This window comes from Sinocyclocheilus rhinocerous, unplaced genomic scaffold (genome assembly GCF_001515625.1).
Source record: "Sinocyclocheilus rhinocerous isolate Xijiao unplaced genomic scaffold, SAMN03320098_v1.1 scaffold2882, whole genome shotgun sequence".
Lineage (NCBI taxonomy): Eukaryota > Metazoa > Chordata > Actinopteri > Cypriniformes > Cyprinidae > Sinocyclocheilus > Sinocyclocheilus rhinocerous.
In genome coordinates this window covers 512,964-539,541 of record NW_015644632.1, presented here as the reverse complement: position 1 = coordinate 539,541, position 26,578 = coordinate 512,964, and the positions used below count along the sequence as shown (strand labels likewise).

At 37.8% G+C, this 26,578-nt stretch overlaps 1 protein-coding gene across 1 annotated transcript in view; it reads left to right on the top strand.

Moving 5' to 3' along the window:
* Window positions 1-4,125: 4,125 nt before the first annotated feature.
* Window positions 4,126-26,578, top strand: part of LOC107758712 (vam6/Vps39-like protein) — a 41,577-nt gene continuing 19,124 nt past the window's right edge. The window contains exons 1-25 of the mRNA XM_016576512.1: window positions 4,126-4,708; window positions 6,617-6,682; window positions 6,782-6,846; window positions 7,230-7,272; window positions 7,685-7,779; window positions 8,409-8,507; window positions 8,591-8,683; window positions 9,017-9,200; window positions 10,542-10,662; window positions 12,342-12,462; window positions 12,554-12,683; window positions 14,353-14,495; window positions 14,582-14,722; window positions 16,372-16,513; window positions 16,955-17,041; window positions 18,077-18,150; window positions 18,230-18,446; window positions 19,610-19,738; window positions 20,735-20,837; window positions 21,064-21,076; window positions 21,538-21,687; window positions 21,877-22,011; window positions 23,806-23,955; window positions 24,145-24,279; window positions 25,275-25,366. Coding sequence (XP_016431998.1) covers window positions 4,636-4,708; window positions 6,617-6,682; window positions 6,782-6,846; window positions 7,230-7,272; window positions 7,685-7,779; window positions 8,409-8,507; window positions 8,591-8,683; window positions 9,017-9,200; window positions 10,542-10,662; window positions 12,342-12,462; window positions 12,554-12,683; window positions 14,353-14,495; window positions 14,582-14,722; window positions 16,372-16,513; window positions 16,955-17,041; window positions 18,077-18,150; window positions 18,230-18,446; window positions 19,610-19,738; window positions 20,735-20,837; window positions 21,064-21,076; window positions 21,538-21,687; window positions 21,877-22,011; window positions 23,806-23,955; window positions 24,145-24,279; window positions 25,275-25,366 — 2,801 coding nt within the window. The 5' untranslated portion in view covers window positions 4,126-4,635. The remainder of the gene's footprint in view (window positions 4,709-6,616; window positions 6,683-6,781; window positions 6,847-7,229; window positions 7,273-7,684; window positions 7,780-8,408; window positions 8,508-8,590; window positions 8,684-9,016; window positions 9,201-10,541; window positions 10,663-12,341; window positions 12,463-12,553; window positions 12,684-14,352; window positions 14,496-14,581; window positions 14,723-16,371; window positions 16,514-16,954; window positions 17,042-18,076; window positions 18,151-18,229; window positions 18,447-19,609; window positions 19,739-20,734; window positions 20,838-21,063; window positions 21,077-21,537; window positions 21,688-21,876; window positions 22,012-23,805; window positions 23,956-24,144; window positions 24,280-25,274; window positions 25,367-26,578) is intronic.

The following is a 26,578-nucleotide window of genomic DNA, read 5'->3' as shown; positions in this document are numbered from 1 at the left end:
ACTCCTGAAGAAGCAGAATAGAAGTACATCATCAGTAAACCAAAACCAAGGCTTCTCTGGTTACGTGACATCATTGGATCACTCTGTAAAAAGCCATTCCAAGGGGGTGGATATTGAAGTTCATGTTCAAGCCGTAGTATTAATAGACACCTGGATGAGGCGGTGATAAAATACAGTATACATACTGAGTCAATGGGCCATGCAGCCATCTATAAACATATCCAGAGACAAACGTGAGAAAATCTCAGCAACCCAGACACTACCAAAATCTCACAATAAACCTTTTTTTCCCACAAAATACTTTTCTAAAATCAAGGCTAAAAGTTCCTTTATTTTCCAATCACACACTCTAAAAAATGCTGGGTTAAATACAACCCAGTGCTGGGTAAAATGGGGACAAACCCAGCAATTGGGTTGTTTTGACCCAGCGGTTGGGTTACCACCCAGAAGGTTGGGTTAAACATTTAACCCAACCACTGGGTCAAAACAGCCCAATTGCTGGGTTTGTCCCCATTTTACCCAGCACTGGGTTGTATTTAACCCAGCATTTTTTAGAGTGCACCTATTTTTACAGGAATAAATGATTGGGGGAAAAAAACTGTGACACATGACCCATTCAAAAGTTTGGAGTAAGAAAGAAAGAATGAAAAAAAAAAGAAATTAAGAAAGAAATTAATAGTTTTATTCAGCAAGGATGCATTAAATTATTCAAAAATGATAGTAAATACATTTATAATGTGAAAAAGAATAATAATTATAATAATCATAATCTTTTTTCAAATAGATGCTGATCTTTTGAACTTTCTACTCAAAGAATCCTGAAATAAAGGTTTCACAGTTTCCACAAAAATATTAAGCAGCAATGTTTCCTACGTTGATAATAAAAAACACAATTAATAGTTAAGCACCAACAATAATTAATAATAACTGAGCAGCAAATCAGCATATTAGAATGATTTCTGAAGGATCGTGACACTGGAGTAATGATGCTGAAAATTCAGCTTTGATCACAGAAATAAATTACATTCTAAAATGTATTCCAATAGAAAACCCTTCTTTTAATTTAAAAGAATGCTAGAAAGAATGAAAAAAAAAAGAAATTAAGAAAGAAATTAATAGTTTTATTCAGCAAGGATGCATTAAATTATTCAAAAATGATAGTAAATACATTTATAATGTGAAAAAGAATAATAATTATAATAATCATAATCTTTTTTCAAATAGATGCTGATCTTTTGAACTTTCTACTCAAAGAATCCTGAAATAAAGGTTTCACAGTTTCCACAAAAATATTAAGCAGCAATGTTTCCTACGTTGATAATAAAAAACACAATTAATAGTTAAGCACCAACAATAATTAATAATAACTGAGCAGCAAATCAGCATATTAGAATGATTTCTGAAGGATCGTGACACTGGAGTAATGATGCTGAAAATTCAGCTTTGATCACAGAAATAAATTACATTCTAAAATGTATTCCAATAGAAAACCCTTCTTTTAATTTAAAAGAATACTTTATAATACTGTTTTACTGTATTTTGATCAAATAAATGCAGCTTTGGTGACCATGAGAGACTTCTTTCAAAAAACAAACAAATCTTAATTGTTAGAAATTTTTGAATAGTGTACTTTCCAAATGTACACTGTGGTGTTCAGATGTTCATTTATGCCTAAACTATTTCAACTGGAAATGCACTTCATAGCAAGTTAATGCTATGAAATCACATGACATATATAACTTTTATGCTGTGATTTACTACACTCCAAATTAATTTATGCCGGAACTATTTCAACTGGAAATGCACTACTTCTGTAAAGTGAATGGTACGCAGTCACATGATACAGTATATAGCTTTACTTTGCAATTTACTACTCTCTAAATTTAAGACAAACATGTAGATATAAGTATTGCAATTGCTTGAAATGTGTGTGTGAAAGTCTAGGAGAAAGTACAGGCTGTGTAATATATTATATATGCCACTCATGTGGCAAGCTTTAGTAAATTATTAATAAAGTGGTGACAACAATGAGTGCAGTCCCGTACAACAAGAACACACTTCTCTCTGAATGAAACATGAATGAAAGACTTACCCACAGTGGTCCCTAAGCCTCAAGCTAGTGTACTCCTGTATGCTCCAGTCTCCAGAACCATTCTTCTAAAAGTGGTACCCATTACCCAAAGATGTTTCCTTTGTAAGATCTATACTGAGAAGCAGGTGCTTCAAACCGAGAGTCAACAAGTGAAAGAAAGTATGACTGAATGTGAGTCGTTAGGCTGGCTGTAAAATCACTGAGTCACAACCAGGGACAGTGAAGTTTGTATTCTATTCCAGGGACAAGAGGTGCAGCGCTGCACATGCTTGCTCTATCAGTGATTGTGTGCAGCTCCACTGCTGCTGAGCTATATTTAACCTCTTCGCTTACTCAGTTGTAGCCATTAGGGTGTGAGAGTGACACGAGGCTCTCAGAAGTGACAGCTGAGCAAACTGCTCCTCATATCAGAGAACCTCCAGGCCTGTTACTCCACCCACATGCAGTCCAGGAACTGCTGTGACAAGACACGAGTTCTGAACAAACATAGGATTTGTTCTCATGGAATCTCATAATTCAGATTTCAAGCAGCAGACGAATTAGCCGAGCCAGCTAAGAGCAGAAACTATCCGTTTGAATGACATTATCACAAAATAATATACACAAAAACCACATCTTCTGTCCTTTTTAATAATAACTAAAGGAACGTCAAGACAACGTTTATGGAAGCTTGTTAAAATATTAAACGTAATTGTGACTTTTTGTCTTTTAATTCACTTTTTTCCCTTGCAATTGTGTTTATAAACACAGATTTGTGAGATATAAACTCAATTTTTTTCTGATGAGAATAAAAGTTCACATTGAGAGATATAAATCTGCAAAAGTCAGAATTATAAGATAAAAAGTTGCAGTTACCTATTTTCTTTTTTATTCCAAGCCAGGGAAGAAAAAAAAAACTGAATTTAGAGATGTAAACAGAATTCTGAGAAAAATGTCAGAATTGCAAGAAATTCTGAGTTTATATCCTCATATCTCCTTTATATCTTCAAAAACTATTTGTAAAATAAAGTTTTTTTTACAAGCCTTTACTAGCAGCGGAGCTTTTATTATGCCACAGTCGACCGCTTCCGGAAAACTGCTGCCGTGACGTGCTGACACAAATTTCAAATGGTTTTCAACGGTCGTTTGATCGCGTCCAGTGTAGTCAGACTTTAGCTGTTGTAGACACGGTGTTACTCACCTATTGAGAAGAAACAAAGCAACCTCGGCGTCCGATCGCAGGCCTCCGCTCCTTGAGTTCTCTCCAGCGCTGGAAAGCTGATCCGATATTTTCACGGGTCCTACTTCTTGCCTTATCTTTCCGCAGACGTTTTCCTCTTTTGTTTTTTTATCCGCCATCTCTATCTTTCTGTCGCTCGGCTCAGCTAATGTCCGTCCCATGCACTGAACGCGCTCTCCTCCACATCACGAGTAGACACGCCCCTTATTGATGATTGGCTACAAGTTTGTTTTGCGATTCGGCCCGAATCAGTTTTCTAAAGTGTTTTTGAAAAATCACTTACTCTGCCTTTAAGGGCAAAACCCACAAGATATAGTACGTTCAGTGCCCTGTAGATGGCAATATCACTCTTGTAGCTGTTAGGTGCCATGCAAAATGTTACTCATTACAAATGTATTGGAGTAAAGAGTACATACTTGTTCAAAAATGTAGTCAAGTAGAAAGTGAAAGTTGCGAATATCTTTGATACTCAGTAAAACTACAAAGCAGCCAAAAAGATGCTTAAGTACTTTCACTCAAGCACTTTACACCAGTGGGTCCCAAACACACTGGATCTCTGTGGGAAACTGAGAAAACTGTGATCCTATTAAAATAATAATTTTAAGAAATTTTTTATATTAAATAAATATATTAGCACATAAGATCGTTACATGGCACTTCCTTTCAGAGCATTTTAAAGTGCCTTTTATATGTTTGTGTGCAGGATTTATGCGTGGAATGTCAATCATCTGTGGAAGCAGAGTGCAGGCGCCTTCACTTGTGTTGTGTTTAATGGAACGCTGCTGAGCTCTCGCGGTCACGTGCTCGTCACGGCTCCAGGAAGTTCCCGCTCGCTGCTAAGCTGTCAAACGCGGAATCCAGGCAGATATCAGTTCACATTAACGGACAGTAAACCCCGAAATAAACCACAGCATCGCGCAGGACAATGGGATGGAATACATCCGGAACCTGAGCATCGCGGATCTGTGTTTGGCGAGATTTAAGGGCGAAATATGAAAGCTACATACTAGCCAACTGCTCATGACACATTAACAACACAACAGAACACAAGAGTTTCAGTGTTTCCTTACTTCTTTTTGGACACGGGACTCAAGAAGGATGGAGTGGGACAATTCTGGGACATTTGACAAGAGTCAAGCTGGTTAACAGAGACGTCAACCATCTATATAACTGTTGTGTAGCAGTGGATTTCTTATATTCTGTTTGTTAACTATTGTTCTGTCAACTGCCAGCAGATTATACAGTGGTCAGGGTGTTTTATTTTCTGTCTTATCATTTTGGGTGATTTATCTACGTGTGTTTGGTCGACCAGAAGAGCTCCAGTATGCATGACGCATACGAACCAGTTCCTATCCTGGAGAAATTACCCCTCCAGATTGACTGTCTGGCGACCTGGGGTGAGTTCTGCTTCCCTTTCCTTCAGCTCCCTTCATTTAGACACCTTTAACACTCATATGGAGTATCGCTGTTGTTGATAATAACTGCGTCTCAAAACCTTGTGAGTTGCAAACTGCCTGTGTGTCAACATTTCTTTAGCCGCATACATGGTATGGGCGTCTAGTATTTCTACCTAGACAGATTTCATTGGTCAATATGGATCGAGTTTGTTGAATACTTCTTGATCAAATGTCCTTTCTCTGGTTTTGTTTCACGAGCTGATGAGCTGCCTGGCAAAAAAAGAAGCTGGTCAGCTGACTCAGAAACATGCAAAACCAATGTCTAGTTTGACAGATCACCAGGTTTTGAGTCATGGCCAGAGAAAGCACAACTATTCCACTATCTGACTGAACAACAGATGTTTGATTAGTTAAGCAGCTCTCAAGGTGTTGAAAGTGTAGTATGATTGTAGGTGTTTAGACTAGATTCCAGCAGGGAACTGAAAGTTCAGTAAAGTACAGTTAAACCAAGTGGTTATGAGGTTGGTTTGTACATCTACATATTGAGGGTGTGTGATTATTAGCGCCATGTTAATCAGTGTATTCTACTAGATCACACAAGGAGTATCTTAACGTCTCTTAGGTCAGTAAATCTCAACCTTTTGGCGTACCGGACCCCAGTCCAATTCAGAACCATCCTCAAGGACCCCCAGAACAAAAATGACTCGTATCATTTGTGACTTTGTGAGGACCAAATGCAGTCAAGTATAATTCAAGTTAGCTGACTTGTCCAGTATTTGGCCATATCATCAGCTATATTGGATTTTTCTTTCATGGGAACATGTCATGTCAAAATATACAACATTTATACAAAAAGTCATACTTTATACGGACCCCCTGGCCTTATGTCAAGGACCACTAGCGGTCCACGGACCCCTGGTTGAGAAACACTGTCTTAGGTCAATCCATCTCAAGTGGTCCGGTAAAGTAAAAGTGAAACTTTGCGCAATCTTGATCATGACATTTGAATATGTAAAATATTTCCGTATGTTCATGTACGTGTACCCTGAAATGTGCTCTAGAGATCAGTTTTTTGTCCCAAAGAGCTTGGACCATACTTAGCTGAGATATTAAGGTTTCTGTAAACGTCCAACCAAAGTTTGTTGTGGGCCATATTAACATACACCCACACAAAATTAAATAATACAATACAATCTAAAAAAACCCGAAAACAATTAGACAGAATAATAATAATAAAAAAAAAAAAACATTTTGCATTACCAATACTTTGAGGTAATCAGTAAATAAATAAATAGATAAAAAATGGTCAAGCAACTTAAGAATTTTTGGACCTGTAAAACTGACCTCCTCTATGCCCCGCCTTTCTGAAACCGATTTTTACAAAGCTCATCGGTCTGAAAAGCGAGGTGTGCTCTGATTGGCCAGCTATCCAGTGCGTTGTGATTGGCCGAATACCTCAAGCGTGTGACGGAAATGTTACGCCCCTTACCTTGTGATGATGCCCTGTCTGGGTTTACAAAGCTCATCGGTCTGAAAAGCGAGGTGTGCTGTGATTGGCCAGCTATCCAGTGCATTGTGATTGGCTGAATACCTGAAGCGTGTGACGGAAATGTTACGCCCCTTACCTTGTGATGATGCCCTGTCCGGGCAGAGCGACGAGACAAAAACATTAAAAAACCCATTATAAACGAGGCATTTGTTGCTTCCAGTGGGGACATAATTACTGATTATAATGACTTATACTGTCTTTTTACGCGTTGCATTGCATCGCGCCGCGTAAACATAACACCATGTCTGCATTTGTGATCGGTGAACCTTCTGAATTATACTGCAAAACTAGTTCCATGAACTTATTTGTAAAACTTTGCCATGTGTCGTTAGTGTGTGATAATCGTACTGTGTTTGCAGATGATTGGCTCCTTGTGGGGACCAAACCAGGCCATCTCCTTCTGTACAGGGTCAAGAAAGATGCAGGTGCGTAGTTTTCGTTGCATCTGTGCTTGTATTTAGCATTAATCATTTGTTGAAGTGATTATTCAAGTTTAAGTGATAATCTTTTTTTTTTAAACACAGGTACAAACAGGTTTGAAGTTACTTTAGAGAAATCCAATAAGAACTTCTCAAAGAAGATCCAGCAGGTATGCACAGATGGATATTAGTCGACCCAAATTTTGTTATTATTTACACACCATTATGTTGTTCCACTGTGACATCCATGAATAATACTTCACTTTAGGCCTGTTTCTCACACAAAGCTATTGTATGACTTTAAAAGTTTTAATATAACCCACAAGTCTCATTGACTATGTTTATGGTGTTCTTGGGTCCTTTTTGGAGTTTGACATCTATGGTCACATTAAACTGATTTTATGGGCAAACTGCATGAAGGTTCTTCAAAAATTTCCTCTTTGTACATAGCATACATCATGAGGGTGGGATAATAATGACAGTGGTGAAAGTCTCTAAAGGAAAGACTATTGTTTGCTACTTCTAACGTTTGTTTTTCTGTTTCCTCTCTCAGCTTTTTGTGGTGTCACAGTACAAGATTTTGGTTAGTCTGTTGGGTAAGTATTTTTTCCAGATTTGTTTAGTCAATGACTACATTTACATGTGCACCAATAATTTAGCAAAACTTCATTCAAGCACAAGCACATACACAGTTTGGTCAGAGTGGAATAGATTTGATTAGAGGTGTTTACATGCCTGTTTATTGTAACTGACATCGCCATATGCCACATACTGTATTTTTGAGCTCAATCTTATCAGTTTGATCAGAGTATTGGGTTTACATAAGGTTAATCGCAATATTGCCTAAACATAGTCATTGTCATATGATGTGTTGTCATATATGCTTTGTTTGTGGCTTGCATTTGAGGAACTTATATCATAGATCAAATTGATGTGGTGTAGTGTAAAGTATCTTAAGGAACTGTGTAGTTTTGGTGTCAGCAGTATCATTGCCCTCTTTTGTTTCAGAAAATAACATCCACGTTCACGACCTGCTCACGTTCCAGCAGATAACTGTGGTGTCCAAAGCCAGAGGGGCCACACTGTTTGCCTGTGACCTGCAGGTAGGTTAAAGAATCACTCTGGCCTGTTTATTTGCGTGCAGCGGCCCAAAAAGTTGTGTTTGTGAAATGTTAATGGAACATGTTGATGCCTGAAGTTGCTCTGCTAAGACACCTGTGTGAATGTGAAAACTCACAGCCACAGTTGCTTAAAGTTCATTGCCAAAAAAAAAAAGTAGCAGTGACTTGGACAGACTTTAAGTATCATCTCCGCTTAAAAAGATGCAATCTATTCCTGTTTACATGAAATAAGCCTGCTCCCAAGCAGCTTTGAGCTTACGGACCTGTTGCAATGACAGCAACCCCAGGATGAGCTTCGAAGAACCGAACAATCCTGGATCTTGTCAAATCGTCAAAGTAACCCACGTATGAAGAACGGGCCCCGGTGGTAGTTTGAAGGTGTTTACCAGCCGGAATGAACTTGTTGAATCACGTTTTGGTCTGATTTTGTTTGAAATTACATCACAACAGTTCGTTCCCTGATTGCCCTTGATTTTGAAGTACAGTATATCATGGCCTTGAGTGTGACTTGAGGGGTCCAAAAACTTTTGGGCCACTTCACTGAATGTAATTGTCCATTAATGCTCTGAACCCCAGATCTGATTTTTCTTTTTCTTTCTCTCCCTCTTCAGCAGTCCAGCTCTGGCGAGGCCAAACTGCGCATGTGTGTTGCAGTCAAGAGGAAAATTCAGCTGTATTACTGGAAGGACAGAGATTTCCATGAATTACAGGTCTTGAGGCTTGGAAACACAGAAATGAAATATTGGTAGTAAACCATAAGATTAGCCTAAATCATATTTGGTCACTTTTGCAGGGGGATGTCACCGCTCCAGACATTCCCAAGTCCATGGCTTGGTGTGAGAACTCCATATGTGTGGGTTTCAAACGAGACTACTATCTGATCCGGGTAAGTCAAAAAAATGTAGTTCTGCTTATGAATATTGTAGTTTGCATTGCAGTTTTGTCAGAAGTTAGCCAGCAGCAACACAAATGTGGCCCTTTAGGGCAAGTGAAACAAACCATTTTGTTTCCTCTTAGACTGATAAAAACCAAATTGAAGCTTGCTGAATTCTGGTTTTATTTACAATATATATCAGATGGACAGTGAGCAGACTGTGGGAGTGCCATCTGAGGCTGAGACCAGATTCTCTCTCAAATTCTGCAGCTGAATGTATCATAATATGGATATTCACTCACATTAGTATTTTTTTTGGGTTAATCGTGTGACTTTTCTCTTCAGATGGACGGACGTGGCACAGTCAAAGAACTGTTTCCCACAGGGAAACAGCTGGAACCATTGGTGGCCCCGCTGGCTGATGGGAAGGTCGCAGTGGGTCAGGATGACCTCACGGTTGTTTTAAACGAAGAAGGCGTCTGCACTCAGAAATGTGCCCTTAACTGGACGGACATTCCTGTTGCAATGGGTATGTATGATGTCAGTCTTAACAAACATGATTCTCATGTACTCATTAGCAACTTACCGAACATGTTTGTTCACGAGTTCAGTCAATGATAAAACAATGTGAACGACTTGTCAGATGATCAAGGAAACTGGTGTCCAATTACCATCTCAAAAATAAACATGGCTATTTTTAATTTGTAATTCACATTTGTGTTAAAAATGTAGCAATAATGAGCAAAAAAAGTTAAAAATCAATGAATAAAAATAATGCAACTCAGAATATGACGCAAACCTGCAATAATTAAATGTTAAACAACACAAATATCCTTTATGTATTTAATACATTATGTATTATGTATTTAAAAATTACTCTAGACAAACATTTGTGTGTCTTTTTTTATTGCTGAAGTGTGTTGAAATTTCTTCTTCTGCATTCTACTGTACGGACGTAAATGTACTTTCCCTTCAGCCTGAGGCTTATTCATTTCACTTTTGGTGTGAAAAGGCTTTTATATTTGCCAAAAATATAACTTTTTTATTTTAAAAACAAACAAGCAAGCCCTGTCCAGATTTAAAAAGTAACGCAAAAGTAACGTAATGCATTACTTTCCATAAAAAGTAACTAAGTAACGTAATTAGTTACTTTTTTATGGAGTAACGCAATATTGTAATGCATTACTTTTAAAAGTAACTTTCCCCAACACTGCTCATCAATGTCACATACAATCAAGTATCCACAAGCTTACTATATATAGCACAACAAAAAGAAATTGGTGGCAAAACACACCTAACATAATATAATTTATTTCACCTGTTGTTAATAATAATAATAGCAATGATTCAATAATTGAACGTCATTTCTTTTTTAATAAAGGAAAAGAAAATATTTGGTATCAGAATTGGCTTCGAGAATTGTGAAATTTCACCGGTATCTAATATTTTGGTCTCATAACAACCTTGTTTCCTGAAAAAATAACAATGTCATGACATGCATTGTTACCATGAAATAAAGTTACTTATGTGTAGTAAACCGCAATATTTACCTATATCTACTTTTATTAAAACATTTTGAAAACTTGATACAAACAAATTGATTCATTCAAATGAATCTGAACTGATTCATGGAAATGAATGAATGCAAGAGCTGTTTTAATATTGATTTATGACCAACCCACACAGAATCTGTGCCTGCAGAAAAATCCACAGATTTCCACAAACTAAGAACACCCAACATGCACAAAATTCATGCTAACAAAGAGAGTACAGACCTGTCAGCACTTTTTAACACATTTTCCTTTTTTCAAATCCATTCTACTGTTTTTTCAAGTCATTTCTGAGTCTGTTTTCACATGTCTTTCATTAGAGCACCAGCCACCGTACATCATCGCAGTGCTGCCACGCTATGTGGAGATCCGCACGCTTGAGCCCAGACTGCTGGTGCAGAGCGTAGAACTGCAGAGACCGCGCTTCATCACCTCCGCTGGGTGAGACCTCTATATCAATACATTTTCCCTCACAGCATTTCAGCTATCATGTATTAGTTCCTCTATTTTCCGCCATTCGTTAAGAATAAGAATATAGTAATGTTCTATTTGTGAATGAATCAGGTTCTTTTTCCATTAGCAAAACTGTCTGAATCAGTTCCCACTTGTGTTCAATGAAGCAGATATTTACCTATGATCCATTGAAACAGACCTGCAGATGCATCCTATTTGAGAAGAAGGTCTTACTTAAAGGGTCATTTGTCGAACAAATGTTGGTTTTCACGAGACTCACCGGCGCATGCGCAACTCTGACCTCAATCTAGCTTGTTGGCGCAAGCTAGATTAAAGTGATTATTACGTTTTGAATATGGATATTTTTCTTACAAAAACGCATCGATTCGCTACAGGAGGACTTTGTTCACCCCCCAGAGCCATGTGAGACACTTTTTTTTTTATGGATGGGCGCTTTTTATTTAACTTCTTTTGGACTGATGCATGCAACACCCGCTGAGTGGCATTAAACAGCTTGAAAAATCAAAGACAATTTTTTATATAACTAGAAGAAAGTCATATACACCTAGGATGCATTGAGGGTGAGTAATTGATGGGCTAATTTTCATTTTTGGGTGAACTAACCCTTTAAAGGGATGAGCTTGTTTGCTCATCACTGTGTCGTTCCAAACCTGTATGCATTTCTTCTGCAGGACCACAAAAGAAGATATTTTGAATAAACTAGATTTAAACTCACTAACTTTCATTGTATAGACGAAAAAACCAAAATATCTTCTTTTGTTTGAAACGACATGAAGGTGAAATAAATGATGAACTATGGGGGGTGAACTATCTGTTTAAATTCAACACTTGCATGTGCAGTTTATGAATGTCTCTGTACTGCAGGCAGAGATATACTCTGATCAAAAGATCAAAATGCTTTAACGGACAGATCATTATGTCACGAATGATCACCCCATCTTTAAAGTTATTTTTGCTCAAATGTTTATGATTAGCTTAAAGGGGTCCTATTATGCTCTTTTACAAAGTCTTGATTTTGTTTTGGGGGTGTACTAGAACAGGCTCTCATACTAGGTTGTTCGAAAAACACATTATTTTTCACATATTTTACATTATTACAACTCCTCTTTCCCCAGTCTGGCATGAACGGCTCGAGTAGTTCCTGTATCAAATGAAGGCCCGTCTTCTGAAATACGAAATGTGCTGTGATTTGGTTAGCTGGGCCAGTGTGTGTTGTGATTGGCAGCACTCGGCTGGATGATTGGATGATTGTAACCATTCTAAGTTCCTCTGCCTTGTGAAAACTAGCGCGTCTCTGACATAGTGATAACACTCGTTGCCTTCTCTAGTGCAGCTCAACCAGGTCTCGTCCCATTCGTCGATCTTTGTGATATCACAAATCCCGGAAAATATGCGTTGTAGTCCAAACGAGTCGTTCGTTGTAGTTTTTGAAAAGTGATTTCTGTTAAATAAAATATCTCCTTTTGAATTGGACTTTGAGCTTTGTAACTTTGCAGATCTTTTTTATGCTCAAACAGCAACATTACAGACTAACTAAAGTTGAAAAAGTGAAAAAGCATAATAGGACCCCTTTAAGGTATGTTTTCATTGAATTGCTGTGAAAGGAGATCTGACTCTGTTCTTTCTTTCCCTCTTTAATTTCACAGATCAAATGTCGTGTACGTCGCGAGCAATCATTTTGTTTGGCGTCTGGTGCCCATCTCTATAGCCAGCCAGATACGACAGCTGCTACAGGACAAACAGTTTGAACTGGCACTTCAACTAGCGGTGAGAAACTTTTTAACATCCCCTAAATACTAAACGCAGAGTACACAGTGTTCTCATATGTTGACCTTGTTTTTGTCTCATCTTTCTTCAGAAAATGAAGGATGATTCAGATGCAGACAAGAGACAACAGATCCATCACATTCAGAACCTGTTTGCCTTCAACTTGTACTGTCAGAAACGCTTTGACGACTCCATGCAGGTGTTTGCTAAGTTAGGCACAGGTGAGTTCATACAGCAGTGATGCTGCACCACAAATGAGAATAGAATAGCATACAAGTACGGAAAGACTTGTCCAGTGTGTGATACATCACACAAACAAATACATAAATAAATAAATATTTAGGACATCTCCTTTTAAATTGGACTTTGAGCTTTGTAACTTTGCAGATCTTTTTAATGCTCTAACAGCAACATTACAGACTAACTAAAGTTGAAAAAGTGAAAAGGCATAATAGGACCCCTTTAACATTCATGTTTTTGAAATGCATATACATTTTCCATCCATTTTTATTACACAGTTTTAAATTAAAAAAAGTAAGATTTCTGTAATAGTATGTTTTCAAGGTTTATATATTTTACATCAATAAATCCAATTATTTTCAATCTCATATATTTCAAATATATGAATAATGCTTGTTCCCCAGCTAGCCATATTTAACCGTGTTCATACTATTTAACTGAATACATTTGTTTTTGCTGTTTCTAAGCAATTGGAATAAATGCATTTTGAAAATATGATTAATTAAATAAAATCAAATAGATTTATATAGCGTTGAGTATATTGAGTGCAGAAATCTTCCTTTCTTGTATGATTGGCAAATATGCATGACATATTTGATTTTAATTGTTTATTATTTTATGTTAAAACTGCAATCCAAATGGATGGAATGTGCAATTCAAATACATATATCTTAAATTTAGGCCTAAATGCTTTTATTTATTTAGTTAGTTAGTTAGTGACATACCAAGTAAATAAATTGAGTTGTAATTTTAATTTATTTCCTTTTCTAACACATGCTTGAACTTGCTGTCTGAGGCTGAGTTGCATCATATAGTCCACTAGAGAGTGCCATTGGACCAGGAAAGAAAGATGTGTGCATAATAGAGTGACATTTTTTTGTATGTTAGCATCACCCTGGTTCCTTCAACAAAAACCCAATAGTTTTGGCGTATGGATTATTGCAGAAAATAAACTCTGTGGCCAACAAAGGTTTATGATTCTTACATGTTTTGTTCATCATGATGATCTTCACAAATGAACACAACTTTTATGAATTTTGAAGCCCAAATACAATCTCCAAAAGTAAAAAGCTAAACATAGGCTGTAAATGAACTACACTATGGTCACATGACTTCAACGTCACCACCATTAAAGGTATAGTTCACCCAAAAATGAAAATTCTGTCATCATGTTGTTCCAAACCTGAATGAGATTCTTTCCTCTGTTGAGCATAAAAGATTGGTTGTACAGTTGACGGTTGCCATAGACTTCCATAGTAGAAGTTTTGGAACGACATGAGGTGAGTAAATGATGACAGAAATGTCAATTTTGGGTGAACTATCCTTTTAAGCTTCAGCAACTCTTTCAGTTTTTATAAAAATAAAATAAAAAAACATTTTCATTGAAGGTTTGAGTTAGAATTAGTAGTTAGAGTAGTTTACCTGTTTGGTTTTGTGACGTTTAATGTCCCGGCAACCTCTATAGTCCCATTTAGACACTTGTCAGCAGCCTTCTTTTTCAACACAAGTAAAAGCTTTAATAAAATCACAAGCTGGTATTACTGATGCATTTTATGTCATAGAATAAAATAGACCTCATTTCAGACATTTAACCAAAAACCTATTGACTTCAGGATGATGATAAATCTGCTTTTCTCTTCTCTTTTATAGATCCCACTCATGTTATTGGACTGTATCCAGACCTGCTTCCCTCTGACTACCGCAAACAGCTGCACTACCCCAACCCTCTGCCCACACTGTCTGGAGCCGAGCTGGAGAAAGCCCACCTGGCCCTCATAGACTACCTGACACAGGTATTCACGATTCATCAATTTCATATTGAGTGTTTTTTCAACTTTTTTTCATCTTGTTACAGTTTTCTCTAACATGTTTTTGATAGAAACGCAGTCATTTAGTGAAGCAGCTGAATGACTCGGACCCCTTCACCACCTCCCCTCTCATGGAGGGGACCCCCACCATCAAGAGCCGCAAGAAGCTCCTTCAGATCATCGACACCACTCTGCTTAAATGTTACCTCCACGTAAGGCCTTCAGATCGTTCTCTTACAAAATATTTCTATTTCAAATAAAATGCTGTTCTTTTGAAAATGCAGCTTTGATCACAGCAATAAATTACATTTTAAAATATATTTCAATAGAAAACAGTTTTTTTTATTGTTCTAATATTTCACAATGTTACTGTTTGCGTATTTATTTATTTATTTACCGTATTGGCCCGAATATAAGATGACCCTGATTATAAGACGACCCCCCTTTTTCCAGATGTACCTTTTGGAAAAAGGCTTTTTAAAAACCAAATCTTGTTTTTTCTCAGTAAAACACATTTTGTCTTCAATTATTTTCATATTGCATATTTTTCCTATTTTAATTTTTGTTTTGAAAGTATGATAAAAACTGGTAAAATGTACCAACAATCACATTTAAAAAAAATACAACTTTTGATATACCATTAAAAAAAAAAAAAAAGGTAGCCCATCTGAATTAGGACATTTAGGATATCCATCTAATAGTAGCCTACCAAAATCTTATGAACAGTAGAAGTTAAATCTTACTGTAGTCGTCAAATCTTGGTACTGTCTTACGTTTTAAAATCACAAAGGGAGTTTGGTCCCATCAGGCTAACATGACAGTCACGACTCATGCAGCTGTAAGGTTTTCTGCTTCTTTTGTTTTACTCGCGATCTTTACAACACGCATTACATTACATAGGCTATTTCATGGCACACTCGTTGTATGCGTATTTGGCGCCACCTATTGTTGTGGGTGTATTATTGACATGTCAAAGTCTAGACCCTGAATATAAGACGACCGTGTTTTTTCAGATGTATTTCCAAGAAAAAAATATCGTCTTATATTCGGGACAATACGGTACTTACTTTTTTTTTTGAGCAAGTAATTGCAGCCTTGGTGAGCATAAGAGACTTTATTTCAAAAAGATTTAAAAATCTTGCAAACCTTAGATTTTTTAACTGTTGCATACAGTGGGTATAGAAAAGAATCTCCCCCCTTTAAAATAATCACATTTTGTTGCTTTGCAGCCTGAAATAAAGATGGACACAGTTTAACTGTAAACTGTATTTACTCAGTGCAACTTATAACATCCAAGTGAAAGATAGAACACCAACATGTCAGAAAATAAATAAATAAACATAATCACAAAATGTATGTGTGATAAATTGGATGCTGCAAGATAATTTGTGGCTGCTGCTATGCTAGTACTTTTCTGATGGAATTTTGTGACTTTTCAGAAGCTTACTTATCAATATTTTTATTTAAAATTTACTACAATAAACCAAAGCAAAAGATTGTAAGATGTGATTAATTCTTTAGATAATTGTACCATGAACTCAAAAATATTATCCTTAAAACTTACAAAAATGCAATTTATCTAACATTTTTCAAATTCTCTTTCTTTGTTTTTGAAATGCTTATTGCTCTTAATTGTCCTCAGTAGATTCTCCTAATACTGTCATTATTTTAACAAGTCAGTCAATCATTACTTTAACAAGTCAGTATGAGAGAGATGAGATATGAATGTATAAGCACTTGGCTATGATGCCTGAAGCTCTTGTCTAAGTAGACAGATCTCTACAGTTACAGCTAGTTTATCTCAATTTACTGTAAAGGTGTGAATGTAGAGAATGGTTTTTGTTTTGTTTTTTACCTGCAGACGAATGTAGCTTTGGTGTCGCCTCTCCTGCGTCTGGAGAACAACCACTGTCACATAGAGGAGAGCGAGTATGTGCTGAAGAAAGCCCACAAATACAGCGAACTCATCATCCTCTATGAGAAAAAAGGCCTTCACCAGAAAGGTGCGCTAAGTCTTCTCAAGAACTTGCTTCTAGATTGTCTTATGAGCGTTTATGTGTCCTTGAGTAATCTCCATTAGGAGCATAATCTCTGTTGTGTCCTCAAGCATCTGAATATGATTTGGAGGGCTCCGATCAGCTCTTGTTTACAGAGATGCTCTAATCATGTCCTGGGCTGTTTTGTTGATGTCATGCCTTGCAGAAGATACGATGAGGAATGATTATTTTCATGAATTGGATGCTGTTTTGCACTGTATGTTCTGTAATGGTGTGTGTATGTTGACTATTTATTGTCAGTATATGATTTTACATCACCAGTTTTTCTCTCTGTTGAGACATGCAGTTCAGAACTCACCTAAGAATACATAAACATTTTGTCATGATGCTGCAGATAATAATCTTCCTCATTCAGTTCAGTAGACTTACAGAAGTGTAATTGTCCAGCTCTGCAGGTTCTGCTGGATCAGTCCACTAAAGCCAACTCTCCTCTGAAGGGTCATGAGAGGACTGTACAGTATCTTCAGAGGCTGGGTGAGATGACCACACTCAAGTACTGCATGTATACAATTTAATATAGTCAACACACTGTGTATTAGGATTGTACACATTAAAGCGTAGTATTTATTTAGTATAACTCTTTTGCTTGAAGGTCAAGAAGTGAGCCAGAATCTTAAACATGTTCACAGTCCCACATGACCTCTGCAGCTGCAGAAGTTCAGTAGATTATTTTGCAATATGGCTTAGTGCAATTATCAAATAGCAAAGGCTGCGACTTCAATAAATATATGCACTGCATGTTTCAGAGTGAAGCATGGCACTGTGTTCATTTACAGTTGAGCAGCTCGTGATCCATCCATGTTTTCAGCATTTCAGAACGTCATGGTTCGCAGTAAATGCTGCTCCACACAAAATCCATCTGCTCTGAGTTTGGGTCGCTTATAACATGCATTTGTAAACATGCGTCAATCTGCAAAATACAAATTTGATGGTTTAATGTTCGAAAAGAAAAAAGTAAGAGCCATAAATATTAGTATTGTAATTTTACAGTTGCACTGAAAAATAAACTATTCTTAATTTTATATTATTTTTCTTAAATGCTCTTCTTCGGTATGTTATATTTCACAGCGAAATATTACAATAGTATTAGTAGTAATATTTTGTTTTAGTCATTATTTTTAGTAAGAATAGCCATATTGATATATAACTGTTTTTACTAAAAACTAACAATTTTTATCAGAAAACATACAATTATAGATAATCGCAAATAGATATTTTCTCAAATCTTGTAGCCCTACTCCCCCTTTCATTTTTGTTTAGTAAATATTCTCACCAATTAGATTCTTTCAGCTACCAATAAGAGTGTAGTACTCTCAGCTCCATTTAACATTTTACAATGTTAAAATCTATTTCACTGATTTTTCCCAAAAATGCAGTAAATGCAAAAACAACCAACTGATTCTGATTGATAAGTAACATTCGTCCTTTCTGACTAGTTTAACAATATGTTGATTTGTAAGACAAATGATCCAGCTCATCATTTACATGCATCGGCGTCTTTCTGCACAGGTGTGGAGAACCTGGGCATGATATTTGAGTTTTCACCGTGGGTTCTGAAGATTTGTCCAGAGGATGGACTGAAGGTGGGATGAACATAGTCTGGTTGTATTTATATGTACTCCGTTCTTCAGAAGATCTTGAGTTTGGTTTTTCTGCTTTCAGATCTTCACTGAGGACCTGACGGAGGTGGAGACTCTGCCCAGAGATAAAGTGTTGAACTTCCTGAAGGACGGCTTCAAGGATCTGGCCATCCCGTACCTGGAGCACATCATTTACATGTGGGACGAGACACGCCCCGAGTTCCACAATGTTCTGATCCAGCTCTACCTGGAGAAGGTGCAAGGCCTCATGAAAGTGTACCTCAACTCACTGCCTGAAGGTCAGACACGCAGCTGTGACTCGCACTGCTTTATCCGAGCTGCTCTAGGAGTGCTGCTGGTAACAATAATATAATTCCTGCTGAAGTAATACAATAATGATGCAACAGAAAAACACAGTCTTGGGACAATTTCTCATTAAAAGTGAAATTCAGAGTCGATATGCAGCAGTATCTGAAACTATACAGAAGTCATGAACACTGCAGCATAATCTGTGTCGACTGGTGATGACTAGTAGTTTTGTTTTGGGGGGGATGCTATTTAGTACAGTCATTTTTAATTCTCAGATAGAAGTGCTTCAGACTCTATAGTTATTAGAAAAAAATGCATAATCAGTGCAAATTATAAAATAATAGTAGTAATTTTTAGCATTAGGGTAATTTATATACAATGACATCACACAGTAGTTGAAAACATTTTTATGGAGGGAAAAAGGCATTGGCTACTGTGGAAAAATGTGCAGAACCCAAGATATCCAAAAAGCTACAACACTTATATAATAAATTATTCACAGAAGCATAATTATACAATTTAATATGATGTGTTTGATGGATGGATTGTGCTGTTTAAAGCACTTGGCAGGTGTTTTTCCCCAGCATGTCACTTTTTTATGGTTATGTTCTCATCAGTAAATGTTATGAATTCATGTAAGTATTTCAGTTTTTCCTAAAATGCAAGCTAGTTGTGATTGGCTTTATTTTATTGTATTTGTGTGACTACTGTGTAGCTAGTAGAACATGTATAACACTGCTCTTGCCATGAAAATAGCCTCAGCTTCTAATATGGCATTTAAACTTCTTCTACCTACCTACTTTTAATTAAGCCACCAAAACATTCATTTAATTTTTAAGGAACGTAAACAAAATTATATTTTCTGACAATTTGCTCTTCACTGGATCTATAAGTTTGAATAAACCCTTTATTAGCGACACAATTGTTCTTTGCAAAGGAAATTATAACACAACGGAAAGGGAGTCATAATTTGTGTAAAAATGAATGGTAGTTTATAGGGTGTGGGCTAGAAAGGGTTTTACAAAAAGAAAAAAAACTGAATAATGGATAGCAAAAAACATTTGTGACACAAAGTATCCATAAACATGTCTAAAACGAAAACTTTCTGTCTAGATGAAATAAAGGCCGAACGCGTTGTGTTGACTGTGTCCAGGTGTTCCAGCTGTAGCTGCAGGAAAGGAATCAGGAGAGCTGGGAGAGTACAGGAACAAGCTTCTGTCGTTTCTGGAAGTTTCCAGCAGCTATGAGCCAGAGAGACTCATCAGTGATTTCCCATTTGATGGTGAGTCCATAGGTCAGAGACATTACAATAGAATATAGCTGCAAGCAGCAATGACGGGCCCAAGCCCTTCCGGTGGCTTCAAGAAAACAGTGCAGAGTTTTCAATATGCATTTAAACCTCTGGCAGTCTGGTTGTTGAGTCACACCAGTGAAAGGGTTACTTAACAAATACATACATATAGAGGGTAGGATATATACAACTTTTAATGATCTATAAGAATTTTTTAATGATTTTAATGATCTATTAGCATTTGTAAAGTAATTATATAAAACTATATTCACAGTACAATACATTTCAACTGAATCTATGCATTTATTTGTCATTATAATGGATGGAAACAGACGGGAGAAAGATGAGGCTTAAAATAATTCTTACCCTATGACTCCATCTAGTAGACAATCGTAGTATTACAGCCTTCATTTGTCAGCTGAAATGTCTCATAGTTTATAATTTGCTGTTAGGCCCCTGAGCATCAGAAATTCATGAAACGAAGCATGTTTCCTCAGAATGACTTGACTTGTTGAACAGTGACCTTTAAAGATAGGCTATAAGACATTTCCGGTTTCCTTTTTTGCTGTTATTTTCATAAATCACCATGGCAACACCGTTTGAGATATCCAAAAAAACGTTCACAAGTTAGGTTCCTCAGTGTTTTGGCATCATGTTGACAAAGTTTGGTGTAAATCGTATGAAAGCGTTTGGAGGAGTATAAAGAAGAAGAATTTAAAAGTTTGAAGCATTGCCATTCACCACGGGCCCCCCCGATGACCTTCTGCCTGGCCCTGATGGCTGCAGATTTCAACGTGTGCAAATTTTCAAGAGTTTTTGAGCATGTTAAGGGCTCCAAAATGCCCTGGATAAATAAATAAATAATTTGTCCTTAGAAAAACAATAGGACCCTGCGCCCCTAATGGCTTGTGCCCTAAAAATCTAGAACAACAATGACAAATACTGTTCTTGTGTTCCTTCCTCCCCTCCTTTCTCTCGTTCTCTCAGGTCTGTTGGAGGAGAGGGCTCTTCTGCTAGGTCGTATGGGGAAACATGAGCAGGCTCTCTTCATCTACGTTCACATTCTGAAAGACACGCATATGGCTGAAGAGTGAGTGTCGCTCTTTACTCATCCCTAGACCTGTTCTCTATCACAAAATCAACATGAAATCAAAATGGACACTGCGAGCTTCATCTTCAAAAGCAATTATAAAGACAGTTAATAATGTCGTCAGTTTTACCATATCAGTTCCAGCCAGAGTCAGATTTTGAAAATGCAGATGACCAAGCCGATCGATAAATCTTAACCACTGATTCCTAATTGCATCCACTTTCAGAAGGCCAAATAAAGTGCTTTTGCTTTTGCTTTTGCATAGAAACGCACAGCGTCTCCACAATGGTGGAAACAACACTACTGCGATGAGTGTTTTAGGGTGTCCAGTTAATGAACATTCTGATAGCTAATGATAGCAGTAATAATGATGGCACTAATAACAATGTTATTAATTGATTAATTGATGTTATTGATGATATGCCCATCAATTATGGTTGCCCATGCACAAGTTTTTGAGTAATATTGTGTCAGTTGTGATGAGACTTTACGGTCATGAAAGTCACCTTTAATATTTACTGTAGTCACTATCACACAGATACAGTGCGTGCGGCTTGAAGTCTGAGGGTTAGTAAATATGGTTGTCAATCCCAAACACTGTGTAAATGTGGTCAACTGCAAATGTAAAACCATCTCTCTTGTGATGAAACTCCTTGTCTAATGTTAACAGAGGTGCCGTGTGACTGTGTCCTGTCTGTAGGTGTATCTGTCCCTGCTGCGCATGTATCTGTCTCCTCCGGATGTGCACTTCCTCGGGCCCATTAAGATGGAGTTATGTGAGCCACAGGCGAACCTCCAGGCAGCCCTGAAAGTTCTTCAGCTCCACCACAGCAAACTAAACACCACCAAAGTGAGCATCCATCGAGAACACATGGAAATATACATTTGAGTCTGGAATTGAAGACATTATCACCAAACCATGACAGTTTCCTTTCCTCACCTGTCTGAGAGTGAAATACTGACATACTGCATGCTGTAACAAAGCCACAGACAGAATCCATGGCATGTTCTCATCGTGTTTCTCTTTGTCTCTCATAAGGCCATAAACCTGCTGCCAGCCAACACACAGATCCGAGAGATCCAGGTCTTTCTGGAGAGTGTGCTGGAGGAGAAGGCTGGGAGGAAGCGCTTTGACCAGGTCCTGAAGAGCCTCCTTCAGGCCGAGTTCCTGCGGGTACGATTACTTGTGAACAATTTGACTCTGCCCGCTAAAGACTCACTTACTTTTGAAGCTGTATTCAATGTTTTAAAACAAGGTACTGGTGAATGCATCATTTTGTCAGATTACGAAGTTACTTGCTGGAAAATGTAGCTTGTTACTGGAAAAGATGCAATACTTAAAAACAGCCGAGCTTCTGTAATCCTACTAAAAAATTTTAAATTAAGGGCAAAGCTGTATGCTAGCGTACGCGTAAAAAACTAAGTATACTTTGGGCTTTAAAAGCATCACTAATTCTAACTCTCCAAAATGCCCCTATGTTTAATTTAATGTACCGTATTGACCCGAATATAAGACGATGTTTTTTTCTTGGAAATCCATCTGAAAAAACGCGGTCGTCTTATAGTCAGGGTCTAGACTTTGACATGTCAATAATACACCCACAACAATAGGTGGCGCCAAATACGCATAAAACGAGTGTGCCATGAAATACGTATTGTATCTGGCTTGTATGGCTTGTACTATATCTTGTACAATGCAACAGTCCCACAAGGATTTTGTGGGACTTTTTTCTGAAAATACTGAAAATACAGAATAATAGCTTGCATACTGTCACTAAATCAGTACCGTATTTATTTATTGACATGGATTATATACTGTACATTTGAAATGTTTTAAATTATTCATGTTTGTACAGGTTAACAGTTATATCATTGTCATTTGTTTTAATATTGCTGTTGCATTTTTTAATTTATATATAGTGTTATCAGTAATTGCATTCTCTCAAAATATTAAAAAAGCCAATAAAAACTGTACTTATTTAAATATAATCTTTATTTAAATGTAAATCTTTAAAATGAGGAAATAAGATAAACATTCAAGCTGTCTGGAGAGACTGAATGCAAAAACATTATAGGGGTCATATAATGCTATTTTCAAAGATCATTTGTGTACTGGTTTAATATAATATGTTAGCATGCTTTAATGTTAAAAAATTCATTATTTTTCCATACTGTACATTATTATAGACCCAGTCTTTCTAAAACACGTCGATGTCTACAAAGCCCCTCCTTCGAAAAGAGCAGTGTGTGCTGATTGGCCAGCTGACCCAGTGCGTTGTGATTGGCCGAACAGCTGAAGTGTTGTGTCAGAAATGCAACGACCCTTACCATAATCGCGAGCTTCATCTTCAAAAGCAATTATAAAGACAGTTAATAATGTCGTCAGTTTTACCATATCAGTTTCAGCCAGAGTCAGATTTTGAAAATGCAGATGACCAAGCCGATCGATAAATCTTAACCACTGATTCCTAATTGCATCCACTTTCAGAAGGCCAAATAAAGTGCTTTTGCTTTTGCTTTTGCTTTTGCATAGAAACGCACAGCGTCTCCACAATGGTGGAAACAACACTACTGCGATGAGTGTTTTAGGGTGTCCAGTTAATGAACATTCTGATAGCTAATGATAGCAGTAATAATGATGGCACTAATAACAATGTTATTAATTGATTAATTGATGTTATTGATGATATGCCCATCAATTATGGTTGCCCATGCACAAGTTTTTGAGTAATATTGTGTCAGTTGTGATGAGACTTTACGGTCATGAAAGTCACCTTTAATATTTACTGTAGTCACTATCACACAGATACAGTGCGTGCGGCTTGAAGTCTGAGGGTTAGTAAATATGGTTGTCAATCCCAAACACTGTGTAAATGTGGTCAACTGCAAATGTAAAACCATCTCTCTTGTGATGAAACTCCTTGTCTAATGTTAACAGAGGTGCCGTGTGACTGTGTCCTGTCTGTAGGTGTATCTGTCCCTGCTGCGCATGTATCTGTCTCCTCCGGATGTGCACTTCCTCGGGCCCATTAAGATGGAGTTATGTGAGCCACAGGCGAACCTCCAGGCAGCCCTGAAAGTTCTTCAGCTCCACCACAGCAAACTAAACACCACCAAAGTGAGCATCCATCGAGAACACATGGAAATATACATTTGAGTCTGGAATTGAAGACATTATCACCAAACCATGACAGTTTCCTTTCCTCACCTGTCTGAGAGTGAAATACTGACATACTGCATGCTGTAACAAAGCCACAGACAGAATCCATGGCATGTTCTCATCGTGTTTCTCTTTGTCTCTCATAAGGCCATAAACCTGCTGCCAGCCAACACACAGATCCGAGAGATCCAGGTCTTTCTGGAGAGTGTGCTGGAGGAGAAGGCTGGGAGGAAGCGCTTTGACCAGGTCCTGAAGAGCCTCCTTCAGGCCGAGTTCCTGCGGGTACGATTACTTGTGAACAATTTGACTCTGCCCGCTAAAGACTCACTTACTTTTGAAGCTGTATTCAATGTTTTAAAACAAGGTACTGGTGAATGCATCATTTTGTCAGATTACGAAGTTACTTGCTGGAAAATCTAGCTTGTTACTGGAAAAGATGCAATACTTAAAAACAGCCGAGCTTCTGTAATCCTACTAAAAAATTTTAAATTAAGGGCAAAGCTGTATGCTAGCGTACGCGTAAAAAACTAAGTATACTTTGGGCTTTAAAAGCATCACTAATTCTAACTCTCCAAAATGCCCCTATGTTTAATTTAATGTACCGTATTGACCCGAATATAAGACGATGTTTTTTTCTTGGAAATCCATCTGAAAAAACGCGGTCGTCTTATAGTCAGGGTCTAGACTTTGACATGTCAATAATACACCCACAACAATAGGTGGCGCCAAATACGCATAAAACGAGTGTGCCATGAAATACGTATTGTAATGCGTGTTGTAAAGATCGCGAGTAAAAACAAAAGAAAAAGAAAACCTTACAGCTGCATGAGTCGTGACTGTCACGTTAGCCTGATGGGACCAAACTCCCTTTGTGATTTTAAAACGTAAGACAGTACCCAGATTTGAAGACTACAGTAAGATTTAACTTCTACTGTTAATAAGATTTTGGAAGGCTACTATTAGATGGATAGCCTAAATGTCCTAATTCAGATGGGCTACCTGTTTTTATTTTTAATGGTGTATCAAAAAGTGTATATTTTTTAAATGTGATTGTTGATACATTTTTCCAGTTTTTACCATACTTTCAAAACAAAAATTAAAATAGGAAAAATATGCAATATGAAAATAATTGAAGACAAAATGTGTTTTACTGAGAAAAAACAAGATTTGGTTTTTAAAAAGCCTTTTTCCAAAAGGTACATCTGGAAAAGGGGGGGGGTCGTCTTATATTCGGGCCAATACGGTAATTTAATCATGTTTTTTTTGTTCGTGTGCAGGTGCAGGAGGAACGCATCTTTCACCAGCAGGTGAAGTGTGTCATCACAGATGAGAAAACCTGCAGAGTGTGCAAGAAGAAGATCGGAAACAGGTGCGCTTCATGTGAATATCTCATGTTACTGCAATATTCTGTTCTGTAACACACTGGCCTGTGTACACCATGCACAAATCAAGCTGGGGTTTTTTTGTGATGCAAAAGTACATACTTGGGTGTGTAGCGAAAGATTGTACAAGTAATAGGACATTATTACCACATCATAAATACCACAGACATGACAAAGTAAATCTGACATCTGACAAATTACATTGAGAGAAAAAAAAAACGTACTCTGTTACGGCTATCTGAATGTGAAAGTAAGCGTCTTTCAGATCCAGAGAGAAGAACCAGTCCCCATGGGCGAATTAGCGAGAGGATCTGTTTACTAGGGCGCGGTTCAAAATTCTGAGATCGAGGATGGACCCTAACGTAACCTCGGTTCCCTGAGATACGGGAACGAGTACTGCGTCGCTAGACGCTGCGGGAAAATCCTTTTCTCCGATTACTGAAGCCTTTTTTTTTTTCAATCACAACAGTGCATCTGCACTGCCATTGTTTCAGAAATGAACCAATGACGGCGCAGCTCACCAAAATGGGCGGGGCATCTGGCTATATAAGCAGGTGCTCGGCATAGGATCACTGATTCACCATGCTATGGTAGATGAACGACTTATAAGTAATTGTCCAGGGCGTCCAGAAGGGGGCCCTGTAGATCAACTACAATGAAGCAGGCCATAGCCAGAGACCCGGATTCTTTTCGGGGGTCAAGAAGAGGCAAAGAAATGGCCCAGACTAAGCCCAGATGTGGGAACTTCAGCGGGTTCGAAACATAGTCAAACCCAGCAAGGATTAAATCCAGCCTTAGGGCGGGGATATGGTTCCTGGAGCGTTTTGAGCTCAGAGAGACAGTTAAGCAGAAAGGACCTGAGCCTGCAAAGCAGGGACGTCTAGGTTGTAGAACCTGACAAAGGTGGACGGCGAGGACCAGCCGGCCGCCGCACAAATTTCTGCAATGGACACACCACTGGACCATGCCCAGGATGAGGCCATGCCTCTCGTGGAATGTGCTCTGACCCCGATGGGGCATTGAAGGCCCAAGGAGGAGTATGCAAGAGCTATTGCGTCAACTATCCAACGGGATAGTCTTTGCTTTGTGACCGGAAGCCCCTTGGTGCGGCCACCAAAGCATACAAAGAGCTGCTCCGACTGCCTAAAGGAGGCGGAGCGGTCAAAGTAGATTTTTAATGCCCTGACAGGACAGAGCAG